This window comes from Ruditapes philippinarum, unplaced genomic scaffold (assembly GCF_026571515.1).
Source record: "Ruditapes philippinarum isolate M1 unplaced genomic scaffold, ASM2657151v2 ctg5659_1_1_1_1, whole genome shotgun sequence".
NCBI classification, from domain to species: Eukaryota; Metazoa; Mollusca; class Bivalvia; order Venerida; family Veneridae; genus Ruditapes; species Ruditapes philippinarum.
The window spans coordinates 144218-167591 of NW_026856426.1; the positions used below are offsets into that span (position 1 = coordinate 144218).

A 23374-nucleotide genomic window follows, 5' to 3' on the forward strand; every position below is an offset into this window, starting at 1 on the left:
TTTTCTTTTTTTATTTGCTTTCCTTTAATACAAACTGTATTAACGAGTACAAAACTTTTTAAGATTCACCATATCATATATTTTGTATGTGGAAATAAAGTATGAAATAATACTTTTAGCGCTTTCAACTTTTCTCTTAAGGTCGTTCCTATATTATGCTTGAATTTTAAATTTGTATGTTGCCTATATTTAAGATATATCTATGGCAACTCAAAACTCAATTTCGTCCAGTTCTCATTTAAGGCACACCAAGTCTTCTCACCCGGAGTGCAGGAAAATGTCACATTAAAGGTTCAATGATCACCACTATATCAACAACCGTAAAGATGTTTTTTAAATGTTAAAATAAAACATGTTAAAGTAAAACATGTTAAAATAACACACCATTTTCAATGTTAATTGTATTTTAAGTTGAATTTTGCTCAAGCCGATGCTAGGGTGTATGGCCGGTAGCTTTGATGAAGCACAGTCGATCATAAATGAAATGATGCAATTTGATGACTCGGTTTGACTAAGGGTGGGCATAAGAAGGAAATGAAGCTGCCATAACTAAAGCATCGGCTAAATTAGTATTCAGCACTTGAAAAACTATAGAAAACTAGACACATACAAATCTAAAAATTTATATTATGTAAGGAATAACATTTTTTTAAGTCTCTTCTGCACTGACCAACACTTGCGGTCCTCTTGAGCTTATAATTTATAGTCGCCAATATCGCAGTTGTATGGGTTTTAATTTTTAGCTCGACTATTCGGTAAGAATAATAAGAGCTATACTAGTCACCCGAGCGTCGACGTCGGCGTGACCACTTATGTAAAGGTTTTTGTAATACATCAATTATTTTAAAAGTCCATTGGCATATTGCTTTGAAACTTTGAACACTTTTTTACCATCATGCCCCCAACCTGTAGACAGAAGGAGATAAGTTTCAACCATTTTGACAGAATTATGTCCCTTTTACGACTTTGAATTTACCTTAAAGTTTTTGTAACACCTCAAATATTTTCAAAGTCCATTGAGATATGGTTTTGAAACTTTGCACACTTTTTTAACAGTTTCAACCATTTTGACAGAATTATGTCCCTTTTACGACTTTGAATTTACCTTAAAGTTTTTTTAACACCTCAAATATTTTCAAAGTCCATTGACATATGGCTTTTAAACTTTGCTCATTGTTTTACCATCATGCCCCTAATATGTTGACAAGAGGAGGTAACTCTATCGAGCATTTTGACAGACAAATGACCCTTTTTCGACATAGAATTTGATGTTTGCATATAAGTTCAAATTTTATACACTTCTTTGAGAACATAATACGACTTTCTCCAAGGCCTATAACTGTAAGAAAAATTTGGCACTTTTGATAACTTAGAAAAAATTACATTATCAGGGCTTTTTTTACTATCAAGCACTAAGAATAGTCGAGCGTGCTGTCCTACCGACAGCTCTTGTTTTGATTACAATCGGGCAGACGGTAAGTACATGTAGTTGATAGTTTTTATATTTGTTTCTATTACGCTTTTATTTCTTGTAGCATTTATGTTTATAAGTTCTGTTGTTCCAGTTTGAAGCAACTCAATTGTTTTTATCTATTTCAACCATGTTTATAGCATTTAAAACCCTGCTGGTCTATTTATCATACCACGGGTATGTAGAAACCTAAGTACCAATAGATTTTCTATGATCAAAACAACAGCTTCACCTGTACACGTGTGTGTTGTTTATTGTTGATAATGTATATGGGGAAAAATCACCATGCTGTTTTACAATTTCAAATTATTGTTTTTATATTAACATTTTAAAAGCCATGCAATGCCATTTTGGTTCTTGAGATCTAAATATTCAGCATTTATGAGTTGTTGCGGAAACACTTTTTGCTAGCTCTTCCCCGTTAAGTCAACAATTAGTACTATCAGCATAGCAAACTGATTTACATTAGTGTACAGTCTTATACTGTTTTCAATATGTATACAGCACTTATATGAGCCGCGTCACGACAAAACCAACATAATGCGTTTAAGACCAGCATGGATCCAGACCAGCCTGCGCATCCGCGATCCATGCTGTTCGCTATCAGTTTCTCTACTTGTAATAGAGTTGGTAAGCGAACAGCATATGGATCCTGATCAGACTGCGCGGATGCGCGGGCTGGTCTGGATCCATGCTGGTCGCAAACGCACTATGTTGGTTTTGTCGTAACGCGGCTCATATACATCTTTGTTGAAAAACGTACGTGACAGTACTTTCACTGCTTAGTAAAACAAAAAGCAACGCTAAATGCGACTGCCATTTTTATTGCAATGATACGATGATAGAGAAAAATCTTAAACTAAAATAAATAGTCAAAGCAGTCTTAATATAAGTATATAGAAATATGTAACAATACAGTCCACTTGACATAATTTAAACAAATAATGTACTGAACTATATAATCTTCGAAATCAAGATTAACGGCATCACATCAATAACATTTAAAATTTGCATTTGATAAGATTAACTTTAAATCCAACAATGTGTGTAAAATATTGTTTATATTTAGACTGACCAATTTATCAAACAAAAGCTGTGATGATACATTAAAAGTGAATGATGTTTACAGAGTAAATTTCTTAATTTTAATGATACATGTATAAATAAAATATTTAATTGACATGTATGACAAGAAGTTATTAATGATTTAGTTTCATTCTGTCTCATCGTGCTACAGTATATTCATCATCATGTTCCATGTATTTTAGTCAATAGCAATTTATAATTTTTCTAAAACTATATTGATACACAAAGTTTCAAATTCTATTGGAATCATCATATACTATCAATATAATTATTTTTTTAAAATGCGTTTTTGTCTTTTTTATTATTACTAAAAAGGGCAAATCTTATTCACGAAGTGGCCGAAGGACTTCCTGTATCTCTGCTGGCCAAGTCATTTAAATTTCAATTTCATGAAAGTCATTTACAGCCAAGACATGAATAAATTGTTTGTTCAAGAAAACTTTATTTTTCTGCTATATATTGATATGTCATACTGGATCATACCACAAAAGTCCACATGATTTGTTCGTGTTTTCACGTATTGTACTGATTACTGTAACCATGATTAAAAATAGAACAACAGATCTCGGATTATAGAACAAAATCACTTGAATCCATTGTAGTAACCATTATTAATGGCAATTCTTTGTATAACAACCCCGTCAGCACAGAAACTCCTTAGATTACTAGTCAATAAGGAATGACACTTTATTTCTTCCATTTAATTATTTTAACGAGGTTTTTCTTTTTACATGAGGGAAATTATATTCTGTATCATAAGATGAGTTCTGTTCTGTTCACTTATATCATATATCAGGTACCACGCTCGATTGTGCATGATAACGTTATATTCTAGACTTAAAGTGAATTTTTCTTTTCACTTTGTTTATTACTTTAAACTTTGAATTAGTTCTTACATAGTAACATTTCTTTTCATCTGTTGGAGCTGCCAAAACCTCAACATATTGTTGAAGAGTCAAAAGACTATCAACAAATATACACCATGTGTCAAACTTCATGTTTACCTGATAAAGCTCAATTGCTCTGAGACATTTCATTTCTGGTGTTACAGTTAGTGAATTGCTATATATATCTACAATTTCCAACCTGAGTATTCTAATGTGATGTAATGTATGAACTACATCGTTTATCTGTTCGCTGTACTTAAAATGATTATCTTGCTGATATAAGAACTTGCCATGTAAGTATAGGCCAATCAGTCTGTTGGCATTTTTTAAAAGATCAAAATCTAAAACACCGTCCGAAATATGTAGATATTCAAGTTGTTCAGTGTTTAAATTGGAAATTGTCATGTTCTTACAGTCATACAGCTGAAGTGTTTGGAGCTTGTTTTGCTTAGAAAGATCTATAGCATGCATATGAGCGTCAGCATCAGGCTGTGTATTAAAAACACCTCTCATAACACCTTCAACAGTAGATTGATCATCTGGAAAACCTCTCATATGACCTTCAAAGTCAGAGTGACCATCAGACATACCTCTCATATGACTTTTAACATCAGACTGATCATATATTACACCTTTTATATGACCTTCAACACCAGACTGATCATGATCATATGATACACCTCTTATAACACCTTTAACGTCAGAGTGGCCATCAGACATACCTCTCATATGACATCCAACATCTGGCTGATCATTTGATATACTTTTCATATGACCTTCAACATCCGACTGATCATCAGATACACCTTTTATATCGCCTTCAACATCCGACTGATTATTTGATACATGACCTCCAACATTACACTGACTGTCAGATATGCCTATCAAAGTCAGTTCTTTTAAAGTTAAGTGTTGTATTAACGCTACTAGTGATGCTATGTTACCAGAAAGATATTGTAAGTGAAGCTCGTTGAGCTTGTTAGCTTGCGATATAAGATTAAAATTCAGTGTATTGATGAAGTAATGCACAGCGTAATCATTATCAATAAGAACTTTTTCAAGTTGCTCTGTGTTTAGTCCTGTTATAACTACATCCGGACACTCTACTAGTGTGAGTGTTTGGAGATGATTCTGTCTAGACAGATCAATATTATGTCCTCCATTGTGGTAACATTCTAAATGAGCTAATGTCAGATGTCTTAAATGTGCTTCTTGTAATACTGATTTGAGTGATGGCAAATAACTAGCAGTTCTATCGTCTTTAATAGTCATAGAAATCACACCTTTAGGGATAATTATTTGGAAAGGCGGAAAATGTTCAAAGTCATCAATGTAAAGATCACTCAGAGTGATCAATGATTTGTTATCAGAGCCACATTCTTTGAGACAAGTTACAATAAGACGCTGTATCAGGACGACCTTATCATTCCGTCTGAAAATTTCATTTTTCCTTAGATTTAAAATTTGTTCATCCTCATTTACAATACATGATATTCGTTTTGACAAATAACTAATAAGAGCAGGGGACAACTCACAACTCATTTTGATCACATTTGATAACTGTAATACATCACTCGCTGATTTACAAGTACCAAAAAGCTCATCTAAAACCGAATCATTTTTTGTTATAGAGTCAATGGTATAGTACGTTGTAATATATAAAGCTGCAAAAAACTCGAGATAAGAGATATGAATGAAAGAAAGTTGTGTATCTTCTAGGGTTGGGTCATAGCAGTTACTTTCATTTAAAATACCAAATCGTTTTAACTCATTGACATCACTATCCACTAAATCTTTTTTAATAAGACATGAAAGACCAGATGCAGTTTGTATGTCGGAAGTTAATGTTTCATATGCAATTTTACCCAGACGAAATAGGACATGACTTTTTTCCTTTAATCTAGGAAACTTTTTTAACATTGCAGGTAGGTCAACCTTTTTGTAATCCTCCTTGGTCTGACTTGCATCGTTTTCACGCCCTTTTGTCTTTTGATCTAACCAGCCATACATAGTGTTGAATATGTGACAGTACGTTTCACTTACAGAATTTCCAAGTTCCTTGTCATTACAGTATAACCATAGAAGTTGTTGCAAAAGCAATGGTGTCTTCTCCACGTGCTCAATTCCCTTTGACCTACAAAGAGACAAAAAATGAAACCAAGACTTTTTTCTTACCGAGAACTTAAAAATGTATCGTTTAATGAATGACTTCAACGATTCATTAGTTATACCTAATAACTGTAACTTGAGATCAATTTCTGAATTTTTCAAATTGAGAATTCCTGTAGATGATGGTCTAGACAATATGATGACTGTTGCATCTTTAGCCCGATCTCCGTTTGGTATTCCGTAGCTAACATGTGGTTTTTGCACAACTTCTTTAGGAGGCTTCCACTCATCCAAGCTATCAGCGATAATTAAACATCGTCTCGAGTCTTCCTGAAATATCTTGTCAATAAGTTCCGTATTAGAAGAGAATTCCCTTGTTAGTTCTTTAATCATATCAACAGTGACGTCTGACTTCAATGCTGACATAAATTGCAGTGGTATAAAGAACAGAAACTCATATTGTCTCAACTGACTGACATCATCATTATACTTATTAGCTTTATCTTTGTCGCTTGGTATCGTTCTGTCGGTAACATTTTCATCAAAACTAGATCCTTTGGCCAAACCAGTTACAGCGTAACACCAATTTTCAATCATCATTTTGCAAAAAGTACTCTTTCCTGTGCCCACATCGCCCAACACATAAATCTTCTTGTTGTGCCGTTCTTTCGTATGAAATATTTCATGGTATCCTCTCACACATTTCCTCTCTTGGTTTTCTGCCCTTCTATTATCCATAACAACTGATGGAATTTTCGTTTCCCTATATTTATTTCTTACCAAACTGTGATTTGCCCCCACTTCTTCTTTTCTTTCATAAAGCCTCAAGAAATGTTCTTCTACAGCAACATCTTGCTTAGAATTTTTTCCACTACAATCCACATCTATTTCTTCTTCAATGACTTCTATTTCAGGAGGTACATATATATCTTTAATGTTAATATTATCTTGTTGTTGCTTCAAAGGACAAAGTGATGTCTTCACACAAAACTTCTGGTAATATTCGACAAGTTTATCTTGCAGCTCTGTAAAACAGTAAAATAGATAAAAGTTTATGATTATGGTCAAAGTATTGCACTGTCAACGTTAGTAAAGGAATTAGAAATTGTAGGCCAATCATGACAGTTGATACTATCAAGGGTTAAGATATCAAATGTACTACAGCAGACATAACTACCGGCATAATTCTTTTTATGTTACATTCCGTTTTGACTACATGTAGATGATTTTTTATTTGATATTGTAAAATTGATGTGGTATTCTATGAAGGCATTTTTATAAATGTTTACTTAATTCTTCAGGTTAATTACACCCATCCCAAGAGAAAACTTATAGTCACTAAGCTAACCATTAGAAAGTACCACTCAAATACTTAAACATTGACAATTGGTTAACGTATAGCTTTAATACCTTGTTTACTTTCGACGTAGTTCAAACGTCCCTTATATGTTTTTATTACACTTTCAAGATCTCTATATTTGCTCTCTAGTAACGTCAATCTCTGAAACAAAAACTAAACACATTCAAATACTTTTGTTATTACAAAATATACTTACATTGAGGCTATATTAATGCATGATTTGTTATGAGATGTCTTAATCTTATCATAATGATTTTAATCAAATATTGGAAACACAAAAATGTCACAGTTGGCAAACTTATGTAAAATACATTATTTTTAGTAAGTTTAAAAAAACTTCAACATGTTAAACAAGACGGTCATCATGGTTGTCATCTGAGTAAAATTTTAATTGTTCAAACATACCTAGCCATACCTTACTGTGCTTACATCAAATAAATTTTATCTTAAAAATGCCAATGTTTGCATATTTTGGTCTCCTTGAAAGCCATAACTCAGGAACCCTTGGTTGAACTATGTTTGTTTGAAAACAAAATGTTGAAATTATCATAGCACTAGCTAAATAACACTGTTATATTTGGCCAATATTTATAGCCTCTATCACCTTGACCAAATTCGTGTCAAACCGTATCTTAAATCCATGAAATTTTAAATATGGATACATAAAAACGATGGGAAGTACACTGTAAAAGAATCATTACTCCATCTTGAATAATTTTTAAATTATCTCCCCTGTATTTATTTTCATGAATAAATACAATTCATTAGTATTTCTATTGACATATACACAGGAGTTATTTCAAAACTATAGGATGCCGGTCACGATATGTCATTTGCTACATGCAACTAGCTATTTGCCATTTGCTACTTTACGTTTGCTACATGCTGCTTACTCCTTGAAATATTTCAACACACTGGCAATGGGATTTTAACAAAAATTATTGACTGACTGCATTCGTCTTGTTATAATACTCTTGAATAGCGATCACGACATGCCAATTGCTTTTTTCCACAATAATAAAATACAGAATGTAAACGGGTACGCTGCAAACTTAGCTAGTGCTGATCGGAAATATAACAACACAATCATGAACATCATCAGGAATCAGATGGATTGTAACTTTATTAATCGAATAATAATGACAAGATATGTAAGTGTAATAAGAAGAATAAAGTGAGAAAACGAAAAAGCAGCGCAGCAGAAAGAAACTTTGTTCGCAAGAAACAGACTGATTAATCGTGTCGAAATGTTAAGGGGTCAAATTGTTTTGTATCTTGTTTATACACAACGTTTCGGAATATCCCAATACTTTGAAAAGTAGCAAATTGAAAGAAGCAAATGACAATTAGCAAGGGGCAAGTGGCGTGTTGTGACCTGCATTCCATTCTCGTAATTTTATTCAAGGAATAATTGCAAACTAAGCGTTTTTCACGTTCTTTAGGGATTTAATTAGTTCTATGTACTGGTCGGAAATGTTTTCAGTAAATATATATCTCCGTTTTTGAACCTTCCATTCATTATTCGTTCTGTGTATTCTATTTACTACACAACATAAATTAAATGCATATTGTTAGAGAAAACACAGCTAAAAGGCAACATATTTGCACTTCAAAAGCATAAAATAATCGTCAGAAAATAAAAAGGCGTGTTTACAATACCTTCACAAGTTTAAAGACATGCGATGCTCTAATTTGATATTTGAAAATAATGGCAATTGCTACACAGTTTTTTTTTTACTTGTAAATATTTGTTTTGTAAATAAAATAAACATGTTTCTTCACACAATTCCTACACGATGTAAGCGGACACACATATATAGTGGAATTCAAAACAAGAGCTAACACAGGAGACAGCGAAGCTCGACTTATAAAATACTGGACGCAGTAAGAAAAAAAATCAATTATGTATAATTATGTATTAAGTTAGAGTAAAAAAATAACATTGTTAACATAAATTCCAAGATCAAAGGAATAATTCTGGAAATAGTCACGCTAGAGTTATGACCCTTGTCACACAACATGTGTGTAATGATAAGAAATATATATTTGAAAATTGAAGGAGATACCTTAAAAAGTAAAAAAAAAATATAATATTTCTTATAAACAAGAGGGCCAAGATGGCCCTAGATCGCTCACCTGACCCATCGAACTCATCCGAACAATTACCTAGACAAGTATTCTGACCAAGTTTCATGACATGTGAGTCAAAAATGTAACCACTAGAGTGTTAACAAGGATCATCTATTTTTGAGTAGTGTGACCTAGTTTTTAACTCCAGGTGATCCATATTCAAATTTGACCTAGAAATCATCAAAACAAACTTTCAGACCAATTTCCAGGATACTTGGATCAAAACAGTAGCCACTAGAGTGTTTACAAGAAACAGTAGCCACTAGAGTGTTTACAAGATTTTTTTTATTTTTAGCTTCTGTGACTTAGTTTTTCATCCAAAATGACCTATGTTCATACTCATCTGAGTAATTATCTAGACAAGCATCCTGACCAAATTTGATGATAACTGAGTCAAACATGTGACCACTAGAGTGTTAACCAGGCTTTCCCATATTTGGGCGGTGTGACCTAGTTTTTGAACCCATGTAACCCATATTCAAACTTGACCTGGAAATCATCAAAACAAACTTTGAGACCAATTTCCGGGATCTTTGGATCATAACAGTATAGTAGCCACACTAGTGTGTTAACAAGATTTTTCTATTTTTAGCTCCTGTGACCTAGTTTTTCATCCGAGATGACCCATGTTCTAACTTATTCGAGCAATTACTAAGACAAGTATCCAGAACAAGTTTGATGATAATTGAGTCAAAAATGTGACCATTAGTGTGTTAACAAGGTTTGTCCATAATTGGGCGGTGGTACCTAGTTTTTGACCTCAGGTGACCCATACTCAAACTTGACCTAGAAATCATCAAAACCAATTCAGACCAATTTCCAGGATACTTGGATCAAAACAGTAGCCACTAGGTTGTTAACAAGATTTTTCTATTTCTAGCTCCTGTGATCTAGTTTTTCATCCGAGATGACCCATGTTTAAACACATCTGAGCGATTACCTTAACAAACATCCTGACCAAGTTTGATGATGATCGAGTCAAAAATGTGACCACTAGAGTGTTAACAAGGTTTTTTTTATTTTTAGCTCCTGTGATCTTGTTTTTCATCTGAGGTGACCCATGTTCAAACTCATCCACACTATTACCTAGATAAGCATCCTGAATAAGTTTGACGATGATTGAGTCTAAAATTTGACCGCAAGAGTGTTTACAAGGTTTATATATTTTTAGCTCCTGCGGCCAAGTTTTTCATCCGAGATGACCCCTGTTCAAACTCATCCGAGCTTTTACATTACCTAGATAAGCATCCTGACAAAGTTTGATGATGATTGAGTCAAAAATGTGACCACTAGAGTGTTAACAAGGTTTTCTATTTTTAGCTCCTGTGACCTAGTTTTTCATCCGAGATGACCCATATCGAACTCGTCCGAGCTATTACCTAAATAAGCATCCTGACAAAGTTTGATTATGATTGAGGCAAAATGTGACCGCTAGAGTGTTAACGAACAAGTGTGGACAGACGACAGACGTCAGACGACGGACAACGGACATTCAACGATCCTAAAAGCTCACCCTGAGCTAGCTCAGGTGAGCTGAAAATCCTTAGTTCAAAGTTTAGTTTAGTTCACTTAATGTGATAAATACCCCCACAAGACTGCTTTGGAAATGAGAATGTTACTAGTAACAGAATACCTTGTAAAAAATGAAATAGAGTTATTGTTGTTGGAAATAAAAGATAGTTGTGGTTCTTGTTTCAATGTGGTTGGCCATTGATGAAGTTTTATTGAATTACTCTGTAATAAGTCCAGAAAGACAAGGAAAAGGAACAAAGGGCAATAACTCTATAAATACTTAAGATGGAGTTAAAGTTCTTGTGCACTGCGCTTCCTCTTATTGTGCTTGACCATTGTATGAAATTGTTTTTAATTCCAACCAGTACCTTTTAAATTATGCTCCGGACAAGGAAAAGTATCAAAGTGCAGTAACTCTGTATTTTGTCAAAATGGAGTTATGGCTCTTGTGCACTGCACTTCCTTTTAATGTCCTTGACAACTGTATGAAGTTGTATTGAATTCCAAACAGTAGTTTTCAAGTTATGCTCTGGACAAGGAAAAGTAACAAAGGGCAATAACTCTGTAATTAGTCAAGATGGAGCTATGGTTCTTGTGCACTGCACTTCCTCTCAATGTGCTTGACCATTGTATGAAGTTATATTGAATTCCAACCATTAGTCTTCAAGTTATGCTCCGGACAAAAAAGCAATGGAAAAGTAACAAAGGGCAATAACTCTGTAATAAGTCAAGACGGAGTTATGGTTCTTGTGCACTGCACTTTCCCTTATTGTGCTTGACCATTGTATGAAGTTGTTTTGAATTCCAACCAGTAGTTTTCATGTCATGCTCTGGACAAGAAAATGTAAGAAAGGGCAGTAACTCTGTAATAAGTCAAGATGGAGTTATGGTTCTTGTGCACTGCACTTCCTATCAATTTGCTTGACCATTGTATGAAGTTGTAATGAATTCCAACAATTAGTCTTCAAGTTATGGTCCGGACAAAAGAATGCAATGGAAAAGTAACAAAGGACAATAACTCTGTAATTACTTTAGATAGAGTTACGGTTCTTGTGCACTGCACTTCCCCTTATTGTGTTTGACAATTGTATGAAGTTGTTTTTAATTCCAACCAGTAGTTTTCAAGTAATGCCCCGGACAAGGAAAAGTAACAAAGGGCAATAACTCTGTAATAAGTCAAGATAGAGTTATGGTTCTTGTGCACTGCACTTTCTCTCAATGTGCTTGATCATTGTATGTAGTTATATTGAATTCCAACCATTAGTTTTCAAGTTATGCTCTGGACAAGGAAAATGCAACGGACGTCTGGACCGACCGACCGACGAACCGACCGACCAACCGACCACCGGTTGACTCCTATATACCCTCCCCCCAACTTCGTTTTTGGGGGTATAAAAATGTATAGTACAAAATAACATTTTTCAAGTAAATAAATCTAAGTTTATGGGTAGATAATTCTTGCAATATTGGTGCTAGATATTAACATGTGGTTAATGAAAAGGTACATATATTTGAAGTATGAAGTTGATCCCTTAAAAAATAAATAAGTAACTGTAAAAAATAATGTTTTTAAGGAAAATTCTAAATTCAAGGAGAGATAATTCTAAAACATATAGGTGGTAGAGTTATGAACCTTGTCACATAAGATGTGGTTGATGATAAGGAACATATATTCGAAGTTTGAAGTTGATACCTTCAGAAATGAAAAAGTTACAGTGAAAATTATTTTACAGCACCAAAACTTTAATCTGAAATCTGGACGCGGACGCCGAAGCCGGGACGAGTATGAGACCATAATACGGAACGCAGATTTCGATACATAGTTTATTCTTTCTTTTATTCAAATTATACATATTCAGTAAAAATTACAGATTTAAATAAATTTCTGCAATACAAATTGTACTCAAAGATGAGCATAGTATACCTTTAATTGTTAAAGTTCGTGTGTTGTTGCATTAGGCTGAATAAAGTAAAATTAGGTATCGTGCAGGCACAACAATTGTTGGTATATGTATGAACGTCAGACAGAGAATAATCACATCAAATTACTATGGCATAAAAAAACATGATCAAGCTGAAAGGGTAGCATTCAATACAGGATCGTCGGCAATAAACCAAGGACGGGATGTCATTATAAAACAGGAAATCACAGAAACATACAAAGTTATAAAAGTTGAAAAATGATTTAAACCTACCAAAGGATAAGGGGTTCGGGAAAGTTGACCAGAAGAACGGGGTAGTGGATGAAAATTAAAAACAAATCTAGGGGGGAGGGGAGATACTTACCGTAGACGGAAAAACAAGAAGTGACACAAAAGTGTCACAACAACTGTATGTAACAATAAGCAAGACATATATTTTAAATTATATGTCTAATGCAATATATATATATATCTATATGTACTAAATTATCTTACTTTTTCCATTGAATCAGCATCTGTTTCCAGTTTTCCTACCCTATCATATAGTGTTTCGCTGTAGAATTCTTCTACAGCTTCCTGTTGACACTTTTTAATGCTTTCCTTAGCCGTATCCGTTGCTTGGTCAATGACATGTTTAGCCTCTTGTGTACTTTCGTATGTAGCTTTTTGAAAGTTCTTCTTTTCAGCTTGAATTGTCTGTTTTAAATCCTCTGATTCCAGTTTAACAAATGCCAATGCCTCTCTACATACGGCGGTCTCATTGTTGGTTGTGATTTCAAAATCACTTTGCTTCAACTGGCAATGAACAATAATAAATGAATTTCATTTATTATTTTAGATTAAAACAATGAAAAAGAACTGTTAGTTATTTATTTGAACAAACAAATCTAAATTGTTAGGGAAAATTTGGATGATTTTAAGATGGCATAGATTTTTATATATTTATAACCATATAGTGGTCCCATTTATTATGTAGTTGATGCGTTGTTAAGTTACTACGTAACAACTAAATTATCTCGTCTATTATGCGGTTAATGCGTTTCGTAACATGTTCAGTCTTTAATTATTGAAAAAGCATCTTAACTAGTTACTAAACGTTTCACCCACTAAATAAGGCTCATTGTCAATTGGTCAACATAATACCTCATGCAGTAATCACATACCTATGAATATAATTTTATCAAATTATACCGGCATCCGCGGTCATACAAAAATGCGGTTATACGCGATCATACCAAAATGAGTTTAAACATGTTTGAAAATTGATAGATGAATAACTAAAAGGTTAAGTAAAATAATGTGATTCCAGCTGTTCCTTTTATCAAATTGTATTGAGTTTTGTTGAATACATAGGTAGAAAAAAATAGAGTCCCTTCCAAAAGCCCAACATGGCATAATTGAAAATTTTGCACGCTCGGTTTGACTGAGCCTGTTCATAGATGGTAGCTGTGATTTCAAGCTACCGTTCACGACACCTAGCACCGACCTTAGCAGAATTCAACATTTAAACATGAAACTGGTGAAATTGAAATTTAAAAACATCCACAGGTTCGTTCATACGGCAGTTTTAATTGAATGTTTAATGTAACGCTTTAGCACCATTCAATGGTAAGCGGTGTATCGTCCCTTATTTAAAGAATGCATTTGGAACGTGAAAATAATGGCCGGAACTAAATAAAATTTTGAAATGGCCCATTTCAAGTTCCTAGCGAGACTGGTTGTATTGTTAGTGTATTGTAACTGTGTATATTTATTGTACTTGCACGCTGTACTTCCTATTAGTTGGCTCAGTCAGTTTATGAAGTTTGAAAAAAAATCGCACAGGTGCTTTTGGATTAATGGTCTGAACAAATTGATGACGGACGGATGCTCACACACATGCCCACATCGACAGATGGAGACTATCACTTATATCGCATTCGCTTTCGGGGGAATAATTATTAAAAAAAAACAACAAGAATTTGTAACAGAGTTACCAACGTCCCCCGCCTAGGGGAAGATTTATATGAAGCATTACATTGTGATTGAGGTATGGATCTCAGGACTTTCAGTACAAAATTATGATCAATGCTGGATCTGCAAATGCAACAATAAATGAATTAAAGAAATACTAGTAAAATGAAAAACGGAATTTAAATATCTATCATGTTAACCTTTGACCTCTACGTGTGACATTGACCTTGGAAGTAGGGGTGCAGATGTTGTGCATGACATATCGTCTTAACTGATATTAGTATTTGTGCCAAGAATTTTTAAAATCCCTTGAACTATGAAGAAGTTATAGATCGGACACAAAATATACCCTATTACAAGTGTGACCTTGGTGGTAGGGACCAATGTTTTGCGTCTAACATATCATCTTATTATTGTGATTATTTCTGCAAAGTATTTTTAAAATCCCGTATTTTTCCCCATAAACCAGTAAAAATACCACATAAACCCAGTCGTTTATGGGATTTCCTTTTTTAACTAAAATTATGGACGGAATGAAGCTCATAGACCATTAGATGTTCTCCCGGACGGACGGACAGACGGACAGAGCCTATTACTATAAACCCTTTTTTCTTCGAAAAGGCGGGGGACAAAAAGACAACAGCCGGTTGAACCGGGTGATGGTCCCCGAATAGGTTTTGGACACAGAAAAATATACATTTCGTAGTTTCAAAGTTATGTCCTGGACAGAATTCTAAATGCTATAATTCCAAACTTAGGCTACTACATAATGAGATCTATCTACCAACTAAGTTTCCTGTTGATACCTTTTATAATTCCACAGTAATATCCCGTTATGGTTCTTTTGCACTGCACTGTACCTAATGAAATATATCTACAATGTACCTTGATATTTCAGAGTTATTCCCGGACAAAGTTCAAAAAGTTAAAAAAACAATGGGCAAAAACTCCAAAATAAAGCAAGACAGAGTTATGGTTCTTTTGCACTGTATATCTACCCAATGAGATCTATCAACCTACAAAATGTCTTGAACATATCTATTATACTTTCAGAGCTATGTCCTGGACAATGTTCAAAGTGTAAAAATGAACAAAGGGCAAAATTTACAAACTAAAGCAAGACATAGTAACAATTCTTTGCACTGCTATTCTATGTAATGAGTTCTATATGCCTACAAATGTTCTTGTTAATATCTTTTAAGGTTACAGAGCAATATATCGGACAAAGTTCAAAGTGAAAAAATGAACACAGAGCAAAACTCCTAAATAAGGCAAGGCAAAAATATGGTTCTTTTGCACTGCACTTCTACCAAATGAGAAATATATACCTACAAAGTTCCATGTTGATATCTCAGAGTTATGTCCCGGGCAAAGTTCAAAGTGCATAAAGAACAAAGGGCGAAAACTCTTAAATAAGACAAGGCAAAGTTGCACTGCACTTCTATTCAATGAGATCTTACTACCTACAGAATTTCTTGTTAATACCTCTAATGCTTTCTGAGTTATGTTCTGAAAAATGTTCAAAGTGTAAAAATGAATAAAGGACAGTAACCCAAAACTTAAGCAAGAAAGAGTTACGGTTCTTTTACACTGCACTTCTTCCAAATGCGATTTATCTACATACAAAGTTTTATGTTGATATTTCTTCCAGTTTTAGAGTTTTGTCGCGGTCAAAGTTCAAATGTTAAAATAAACCAGTGCAATAACTCCAAAGTAAGGCAAGCAGAGTTACGGTTCTTGTACATTGCTCGTCTACCGGTTGAGATCTATCTACCTACAAAGCTTAATATTATATTTCCTATAGTTTTAGAGTAATGTCCCGGTCAAAGTTCAAAGTGTAAAAATGAACAAAGGGCAATAACTCAAAAATTAGACAATGCAAAGTTACGGTTTTACACACTGCACATCTGTACAATGAGGTATATCTACCTACAAAGTTTCATGCTGACACCTCATGTTGTTTCTGAGTTATGACCAAGACGGACAGACAGACGGGGACAGACGAACGGACGAATGGTCAAAGCGCTACTATATGTTCATCATTCGAGGAGCATAAAAACAAAAACTGGATAACTAGGAAATGTTTTGGTGAAATTTCAATAAGAAACATTTTCTTATTTGCGTTTGTATCGTAAAAACGATTTAAACCATTAGACTGCTGCTGTCGGCAACTTAATATAACTATGCAAACAGTGCAAACCAAGATCAGCCGGCACATAATTATGTCCGTGTCGCCTGATTATTGACTGCACTGTTCAAAGTTCAGTCAATCCTAGTTTTTAATTTCTTTCATTAAAATTTATTTAAGACAATTAGCGTGGTATGGGTTAAATGACACTGACATTACTTACCTGTTTAAGTTTGCTGAGAGCTAATTGTGCATCAGATCTTCCGTTGAGTTCTTTAGGGTCTTCAAGAATTTCAACAATATCATCTATATATTTAGTCACTTCCGTGTCTTCCATTTCCATGTTGGCTGAATGAAATAATTTGTTTCTCCCTTCTCGCACCTAGAAGTTTTATTTTAGTAATGTCATTATATTTAATAAAATCACAATGAAGGACATATAGGTTATTGTTCACTGTTTTAAAACTTGAAAAATGTGTCATGAAGTTTGACAATCATTTTTGCCAAACTTCGGATAAGGACCTCGAACAAAATAGTAAGAATAAACAGAACGGATACGGTATTTCGGTTTAACCTACGCATAAGAAACAGAAATTAATTTAATGCTTGGAGTTGAAAACTAAATTTATACCAATATATCGAGTAAAGTCAATCTAAATTAAGTAATTTTATGTATTTAACAGTTAACCGAAAACATTATTTATATAGTTATTTTTATTGTTGTAGAAAATCTCTACCTGTTTACACTTTCGGATTTTGTTATAATTTTCCATCATTGAGCATTTTTGAATTGATAAAGATTGTTGGACATATCCTTCAATATGTCAAATTTATTTTCTTTTAGATGTCAAATTTCTACATGATTTTAATTTCCTTAAACATTATCATTTATAAACCTGTTTTTGTTTACATCTGAAACCGCGTAGGAGAACTACCTTCAATCCGTATTAAGTCCAAGGTTATCATTGATAATAACCGAGATGTTTCGATTGAAGATTAGAGTATTCAAGTAACTTGTAATGTCAATGTAAATTACTTAAGTGTTTGAATTTAAGTGAAAATGTTTTAAAAGTATGTCGAACAAACATTAAACAAATAGCAATTGGTAAAGAAAATGAATAGGAATCTAGCAATGTTTAATCGTATACCGAAAAATCGATTTTGCATTGTGTTTCAATATGCAACCGTCCCTAACTTCAGTAGAATTGAACACTTAAATGATGTATTCGAACATAAGTTTTTGTTGCTAGCTCACCTGAGCACAAATTGCTCAAGGTAAGCTTTTGTGATCATAATTTGTGCGGCGTCCATCGTCCGTCAGTGCGTACATCGTCATTTTTTATACAAACGACTTCTTCTCTGAAACCACAGCAGCCAAATTTGATGAAATTTTCCAGGATGTTCCTAACATGAAGCTATACCAAAACATGAACATATACATGTAGTAAAAACTTAAAACGTCTTCTTTTCGTAACCCTTTACCTCATATATACGCGAAACAACGCACTTTTGACCCCCCCCCCCCCTTTGTAGGCCTAAAATAGTGAAAAATGTCCTATTTGGGCCCAAAACACATGTTTTCGTTTGAGAAATGTTGCTAAAAAAAGTGAGCACTTTTTCGGCGCCGCCCCCATCCAAAAGATACATCAGGGGGTTGCAAGAAGGCGGATGTGCCCCCTTCTGTTTGCGGGGTTTGAAGGGGGCGGAGTCCCCCTCATCGCCGAAAAGATTTTGGACTTGTGAGAGGCTAAAAATGACCCCATGTCGATCATAAGGTAACGTGTAACCAACGCTGAAAAGCCTTTGACTCTATCTCAATCCCTTGAGAAGTTGCAGCACTTTGAAATAAATTTTGATGGAAAAAATCGAGGCCAAATAGTGATTTTTTGCAATTTTGAGATGTCCCCTCGTTGCCATGGTAAAAGGAAATATAAGACTGAGCATGTCGTTACAAAGGCAATGGTCCAGTTAACAATTGTGCCAAGTTTGTTTAGTACTGAAGCATGTTTCATAGTTTCATAGCAGTTTGAACTTGTAACAGGAGGCTTTTCAGTGAAAACGGCCATTTTTCACAAAAAGGGTTAAAGTGTAAGACCTGCAGCATAGATATTTTGTGTGTAATAGCATATAATGAAAATCTACAAAAATTGTTCAAACTATAGCACTAAGGTCAATATTGCCCCGCCCCAGGGGTCATTGACTTTCATTATGCACACAAAATAAAAACTTTAAAAAAAATATCCTCTGAAAGTGCAAGGCCTAAACTTTGATATTTTGTGTGTATATCATTTTTAAAAAATTTCTAAAAAAAATTTAAAATAATAGCCCTTTTGTCAAATTTGCTCACCAGGGGGTAATGTTTTTCTTATAGTATATGGTGAAAAATGTAAAAAAAAAACAAATTTTTTTTTTTTGACAAAGCTGAAAAGGTAGAAAATTTTGGGATCAAATTTTAATTGACTAAAATTGAAATTAGCATCGTGTTATGGATCTATCCAACACTGTTTAAAATACAGTTTTGGGGTCAAAATTGGCAAGACCCGGGGGTCATTGATTTTCATTATGTATATAAAGTGAAAACTTTAAAAAAAACATCTCCTATGACAGTGCAAGGCCTAAAGCTAAATAGTTTGTGTGTAGCATCAAATATTGAAATTCTACAAAACTTGTTTAAATTATAGTCTAGGGGTAAACAAGGTCTCGCTCTAGGGAGTCATTGATTTTTCTTATATCTTTATAGTAGAAACTTAAAAATCATCTTCTTTGTTTTGACAAAGGCTAGATATTAGATATTTGGCATGAAACATTGTGTAGTGGACCGATACAAACATTGTTCAAATTACAGCCCTGAGTCAAAATTGAGTCCCCGCCCCGAGGTTTATTGATTTTTAGCTGATGTCAAATTGAGTTTTGATATCAGCTGTCCTACTTTTGATATTATTGATAACATTCGACCTACTTTCTTGCTTTTTAACAAACAGACATGAAATTTGGACCAAGTGTGTAATTTTTGATGCCGAATTGAATTAAGGTAATATCCGACATACATGTACTTTTGATATTTTTGATATCATATGACCTATTTTGTATTTTGACATACAGACTTAAAATTTGTACTAGAGGTGTACTTTTTGATGCCAAATTGAATTTTGATCTCAGCTTATTTATTTCTGATAGTTTTGATATCGCTTTATCTACTTTCTTTATTAGCGACGTAGAGACTACAAATTTGGACCAGGGGGTTATTTCTGATGCCGAATTGAATTTGATATCAACTGACTTTCTTTTGATATTAAAGATATCGTTAGATCAGTTTTCCGTTTTTTGATGTACAGACTTAAAAGTTGAACTAGGGGTGTTATTTCTTTCATTGAACTGAATTTTGATATCAACTGGCCAACTTTATATATGTTTGTCATCTCTTGACTTTCTTTTATATTTTTTTTTATTAACAGACTTTCAATTTGGACCAAGGGAGCAATTTACTATGTTAAATTGAATTTTGATATCAGCAGACCTACTTTGATATTATTGACACCATATGACCTATTTCCTTGAATTTCGACATACAGACCTTTAATTTTGACCAGGGGTGTAATCTTTGATTCCAAATCGAATTTTGATCAAAATTATAATTTTGATATAGCTTGACGTACCTATTTGACGTACAGACTTGAAATTTGTACTAGGGGCGTAGTTTTTCATGCTGAATTGAAATTTGTTATCACTTTATCTAGTTCTGATATTTTTATATCGCTTGACCTACTTTCATGTTTATTGGCGTAGAGACTTGAACTTGGAACAAGGAGTGTTATTTTTGATGCCGAATTTAATTCTGATATCAACTGATCTACTTTTGATATTACATTTATCATATCGTTTCACCTAGTTTCTTGGTATTTTTTATTTACAGACTTGAAATTTGGACCAGGGGTGAAATTTCAGACTCTGTATCGAATTTTGATATAAGCTGACCTATTTATTGATCGTTTTGATAGTGTTCACTTATATTTTGAACTTGAAATTTGACCCATGGGTGTAATTTCTGATGCCAACTTAAATTTTGATATCAGCTGACCTGATTTTGATTTTTTTTTATATAATTTGACCTACTTCTTACTTTTGACGTACCGACATGGAATTTAATTCAGATGCCGAATTGAATTTTGATATTATCTGATCTACTTTTGATATTTTTGATATCATTTGACTTATTTTAGTTTTTTTGACATATATACTTGACATTTGAATCACGGGTATAATTTTTGATGTCGAATTGAACTTAGATATCAGCTTACGTACTTCTGATATAAATGATATCACTTGACATACTTTCTTATTTCGTGACACACAGAGTTCAATTGTTATAGCAGCTAACCAACGTTGGTATATTTGATATCATTTGACCATTTTTCTTGCTTTCTGAGGTAAAGACATGGAATTGGGACCAAGGGTGTCATTTCTGATGCTGAATTGAATTCAGAATATCAGCTGGTCTACCTTTGATATTTTTGATATTGTTTCATCTATATATATTTTACCGTAGTGACCTGTATATATCTTACCGTAAAAAATGTAAAAAAAAAGACTTTAAAAACTGTGAACTTCTACCCCTAACATATTTTGCATGTGACATGTGTGTGTATTACAATATACAATAGTGTCCAATCAAAATTAACCCTTATCTATTCTATCCAATTTGGTAATTTATTGTACATTTACAATTATTCTACATAGCTTCATAGGAACACACTTGCAACATAAATGTTTTCAAAAAAGCCTTTCTAAAAATATAGGACAAACTATTTCAATTCATATAGCGAACAATTAAATGAAGGTTCAGGTGAGAGATCTTGTGCCATCTTGGCCTTCTTGCTTATGTGATTAATCATCTAAATACTATTCTATTGAAAATGTGATATTCATTTATTTAACTTACCTTAATAAAGATATTTGATCCTGACATCGGGCATGCCAAGTGAGTATGGATACTTGTATTGTTAATGAAAACATGAAGCAAACCCGCTGCATCAATTTCTGCTGCCTTTGTTTTGTCTGAATATCCAGGTGCATTAATGAAACATTTGGCGACCTCCCATGGTTCTGTACACCACTTCTGTATATCCGTATTCTTCCAGTATGGTTGAGGTGGTGAGGTTCCATGACTATTTAATATTTCATCCATTAAAACACCACATATGTTAGAAGGACATGGTTGTTTTTTGTTGCCTTGTAAACAGTTACAGTTTCTCTGTCCGTATGGACACGTTTTCTTGCCAGTATGATCTCTTTTACAAGTATGCAAAGGTCGCAAATCTTTAAAATTGCAGTTACTACAGTTGTTGCTAGACGCGTGAATGACATTACGGAGGATTCTTTTGTGTTCTTCTTTAACAACATCATCAGCAAAACCTTCTAGACCTTGTTTTAGATATTTGTATGCCAGGCCACCCCTCACCCAGTTTTCGTACGTCTTGTTCGCTATCTCACTCTTGTGATCCATCTTTTCAACACAATTTTCGATTTCTGTGCATTGTTACTGCAAAAAAAGTCAAATTACTTTGCTATATGTTTACTATAGTGGGAAACGATTATTCCATGACGATTTTTAAATCGAAAGTAAGATGTCAATTGGTCGTTTATACGAAATTTAGGGCAGTACGGCAGAAACAACATTTTGAATAATAAAAAAGTTATAAAGCTATTGCTTTTTCAGATTCAAATAACCCCGGCAGTTATTCCTTTAGTTGTTAAATAAATTTGCATTTATCTTTCACATTAAATTTCATTTTTCAGTAAAATTGTATATCTTCAGATATTGTAATTTAAATCAACTAATTAACTTTATTTTAAATACAATTTTGATTCTTACTTTTTTTTCCCTCTTGTAAATAAGAATTATATTTCGTATTATAGAACTAAAATCATACCTTTTCGATCGGTTTCCGCACTGTTGATATGTAGCCTTGTAAAATGAGTGGATACGATATCTGGTTTATCTATCTAGGTTAGGCCTGAATAACAATTCCTTAGTTTACCGTGACACTTAGTTTGGAGAAACATGCATATTTTGATCTGTTATAACATAACATAGCATAATATAAATTTAATTAAGCATTAAACATTTTATACAATGTTTATAGCCAACTTGAAGAAAATTAAATGTTAATAATGGTATACGCAGTGAGAGTAATGGTTAACATATTTTCCAGAAGAACAAAGATTTCTTATTCTTACATAAAGTATAAAGCAAAGGCATTCAAGCTTTAATATAGAGTATACGGATAACACATTTTTCAGTAGAAGGAAATATTTGAATTTTAAGTAAAACTGTTAATATTAATGTTTATCCGTTGTTTACATGAAGTGTACTGATGACATGCCATTAAAAGAATAAGATAACAAAGTGTACTGGCCCCGCAGTGGGTTCGAATCCCGACAGGGACTTTGGATTCTTTCATGTGAGGAAGCTATCCAGCTAGCTTACGGAACGTCGGTGGTTCTACTCAGGTGCCCGTTCGTGCCTGAAATAATGCACGGTCTTCCTCCACCAGTAAGCTGGGACGTCGCGATATGACCTATACTGTGTCGATGTGACGTAAAACCCAAAACAAAAAAAAACATAAACAAAGTGTACTGATGATAACGCTTTTAGGGGAAATAAAGATAAATACCAGAAGAACAAAAATATCTTATTCATATATAAAGTATAAATCAAAAGCATTTTATCAATAATATAAAGTATACTGATAACATATTTTTCAGATGAACAAAATATTTGAATTTAAAGTAAAACTGTTATTATTAATGTTTATC

General features: G+C 33.5%; 1 protein-coding gene across 3 annotated transcripts; it reads right to left on the reverse strand.

Moving 5' to 3' along the window:
• Positions 1 to 2285: 2285 nt before the first annotated feature.
• Positions 2286 to 22619, reverse strand: LOC132746488 (uncharacterized). 3 transcript variants are annotated; one of them, XR_009627986.1, is made up of 5 exons: positions 22489 to 22619; positions 21498 to 22097; positions 16782 to 16940; positions 6964 to 13272; positions 6287 to 6578 (listed from the first exon to the last, which is right to left on the reverse strand). XR_009627986.1 is itself a non-coding variant. In XM_060735665.1 (3 exons), the coding sequence occupies exons 2-3, from the start codon at positions 6289 to 6291 to the stop codon at positions 3382 to 3384; spliced, it is 2868 nt and encodes a 955-aa protein (XP_060591648.1). In that variant the 5' UTR covers positions 6292 to 6578; positions 6964 to 12877; the 3' UTR covers positions 2286 to 3381. The 3 variants fall into 3 exon arrangements, 2 of the variants coding, with proteins under 2 accessions (XP_060591648.1, XP_060591647.1); XM_060735665.1 differs by lacking the exons at positions 16782 to 16940; positions 21498 to 22097; positions 22489 to 22619 and adding an exon at positions 2286 to 3992 and having other exon boundaries at positions 4035 to 6578; positions 6964 to 12877; XM_060735664.1 differs by lacking the exons at positions 16782 to 16940; positions 21498 to 22097; positions 22489 to 22619 and having other exon boundaries at positions 2286 to 6578; positions 6964 to 12876.
• Between the last annotated feature and the right edge of the window lie 755 nt (positions 22620 to 23374).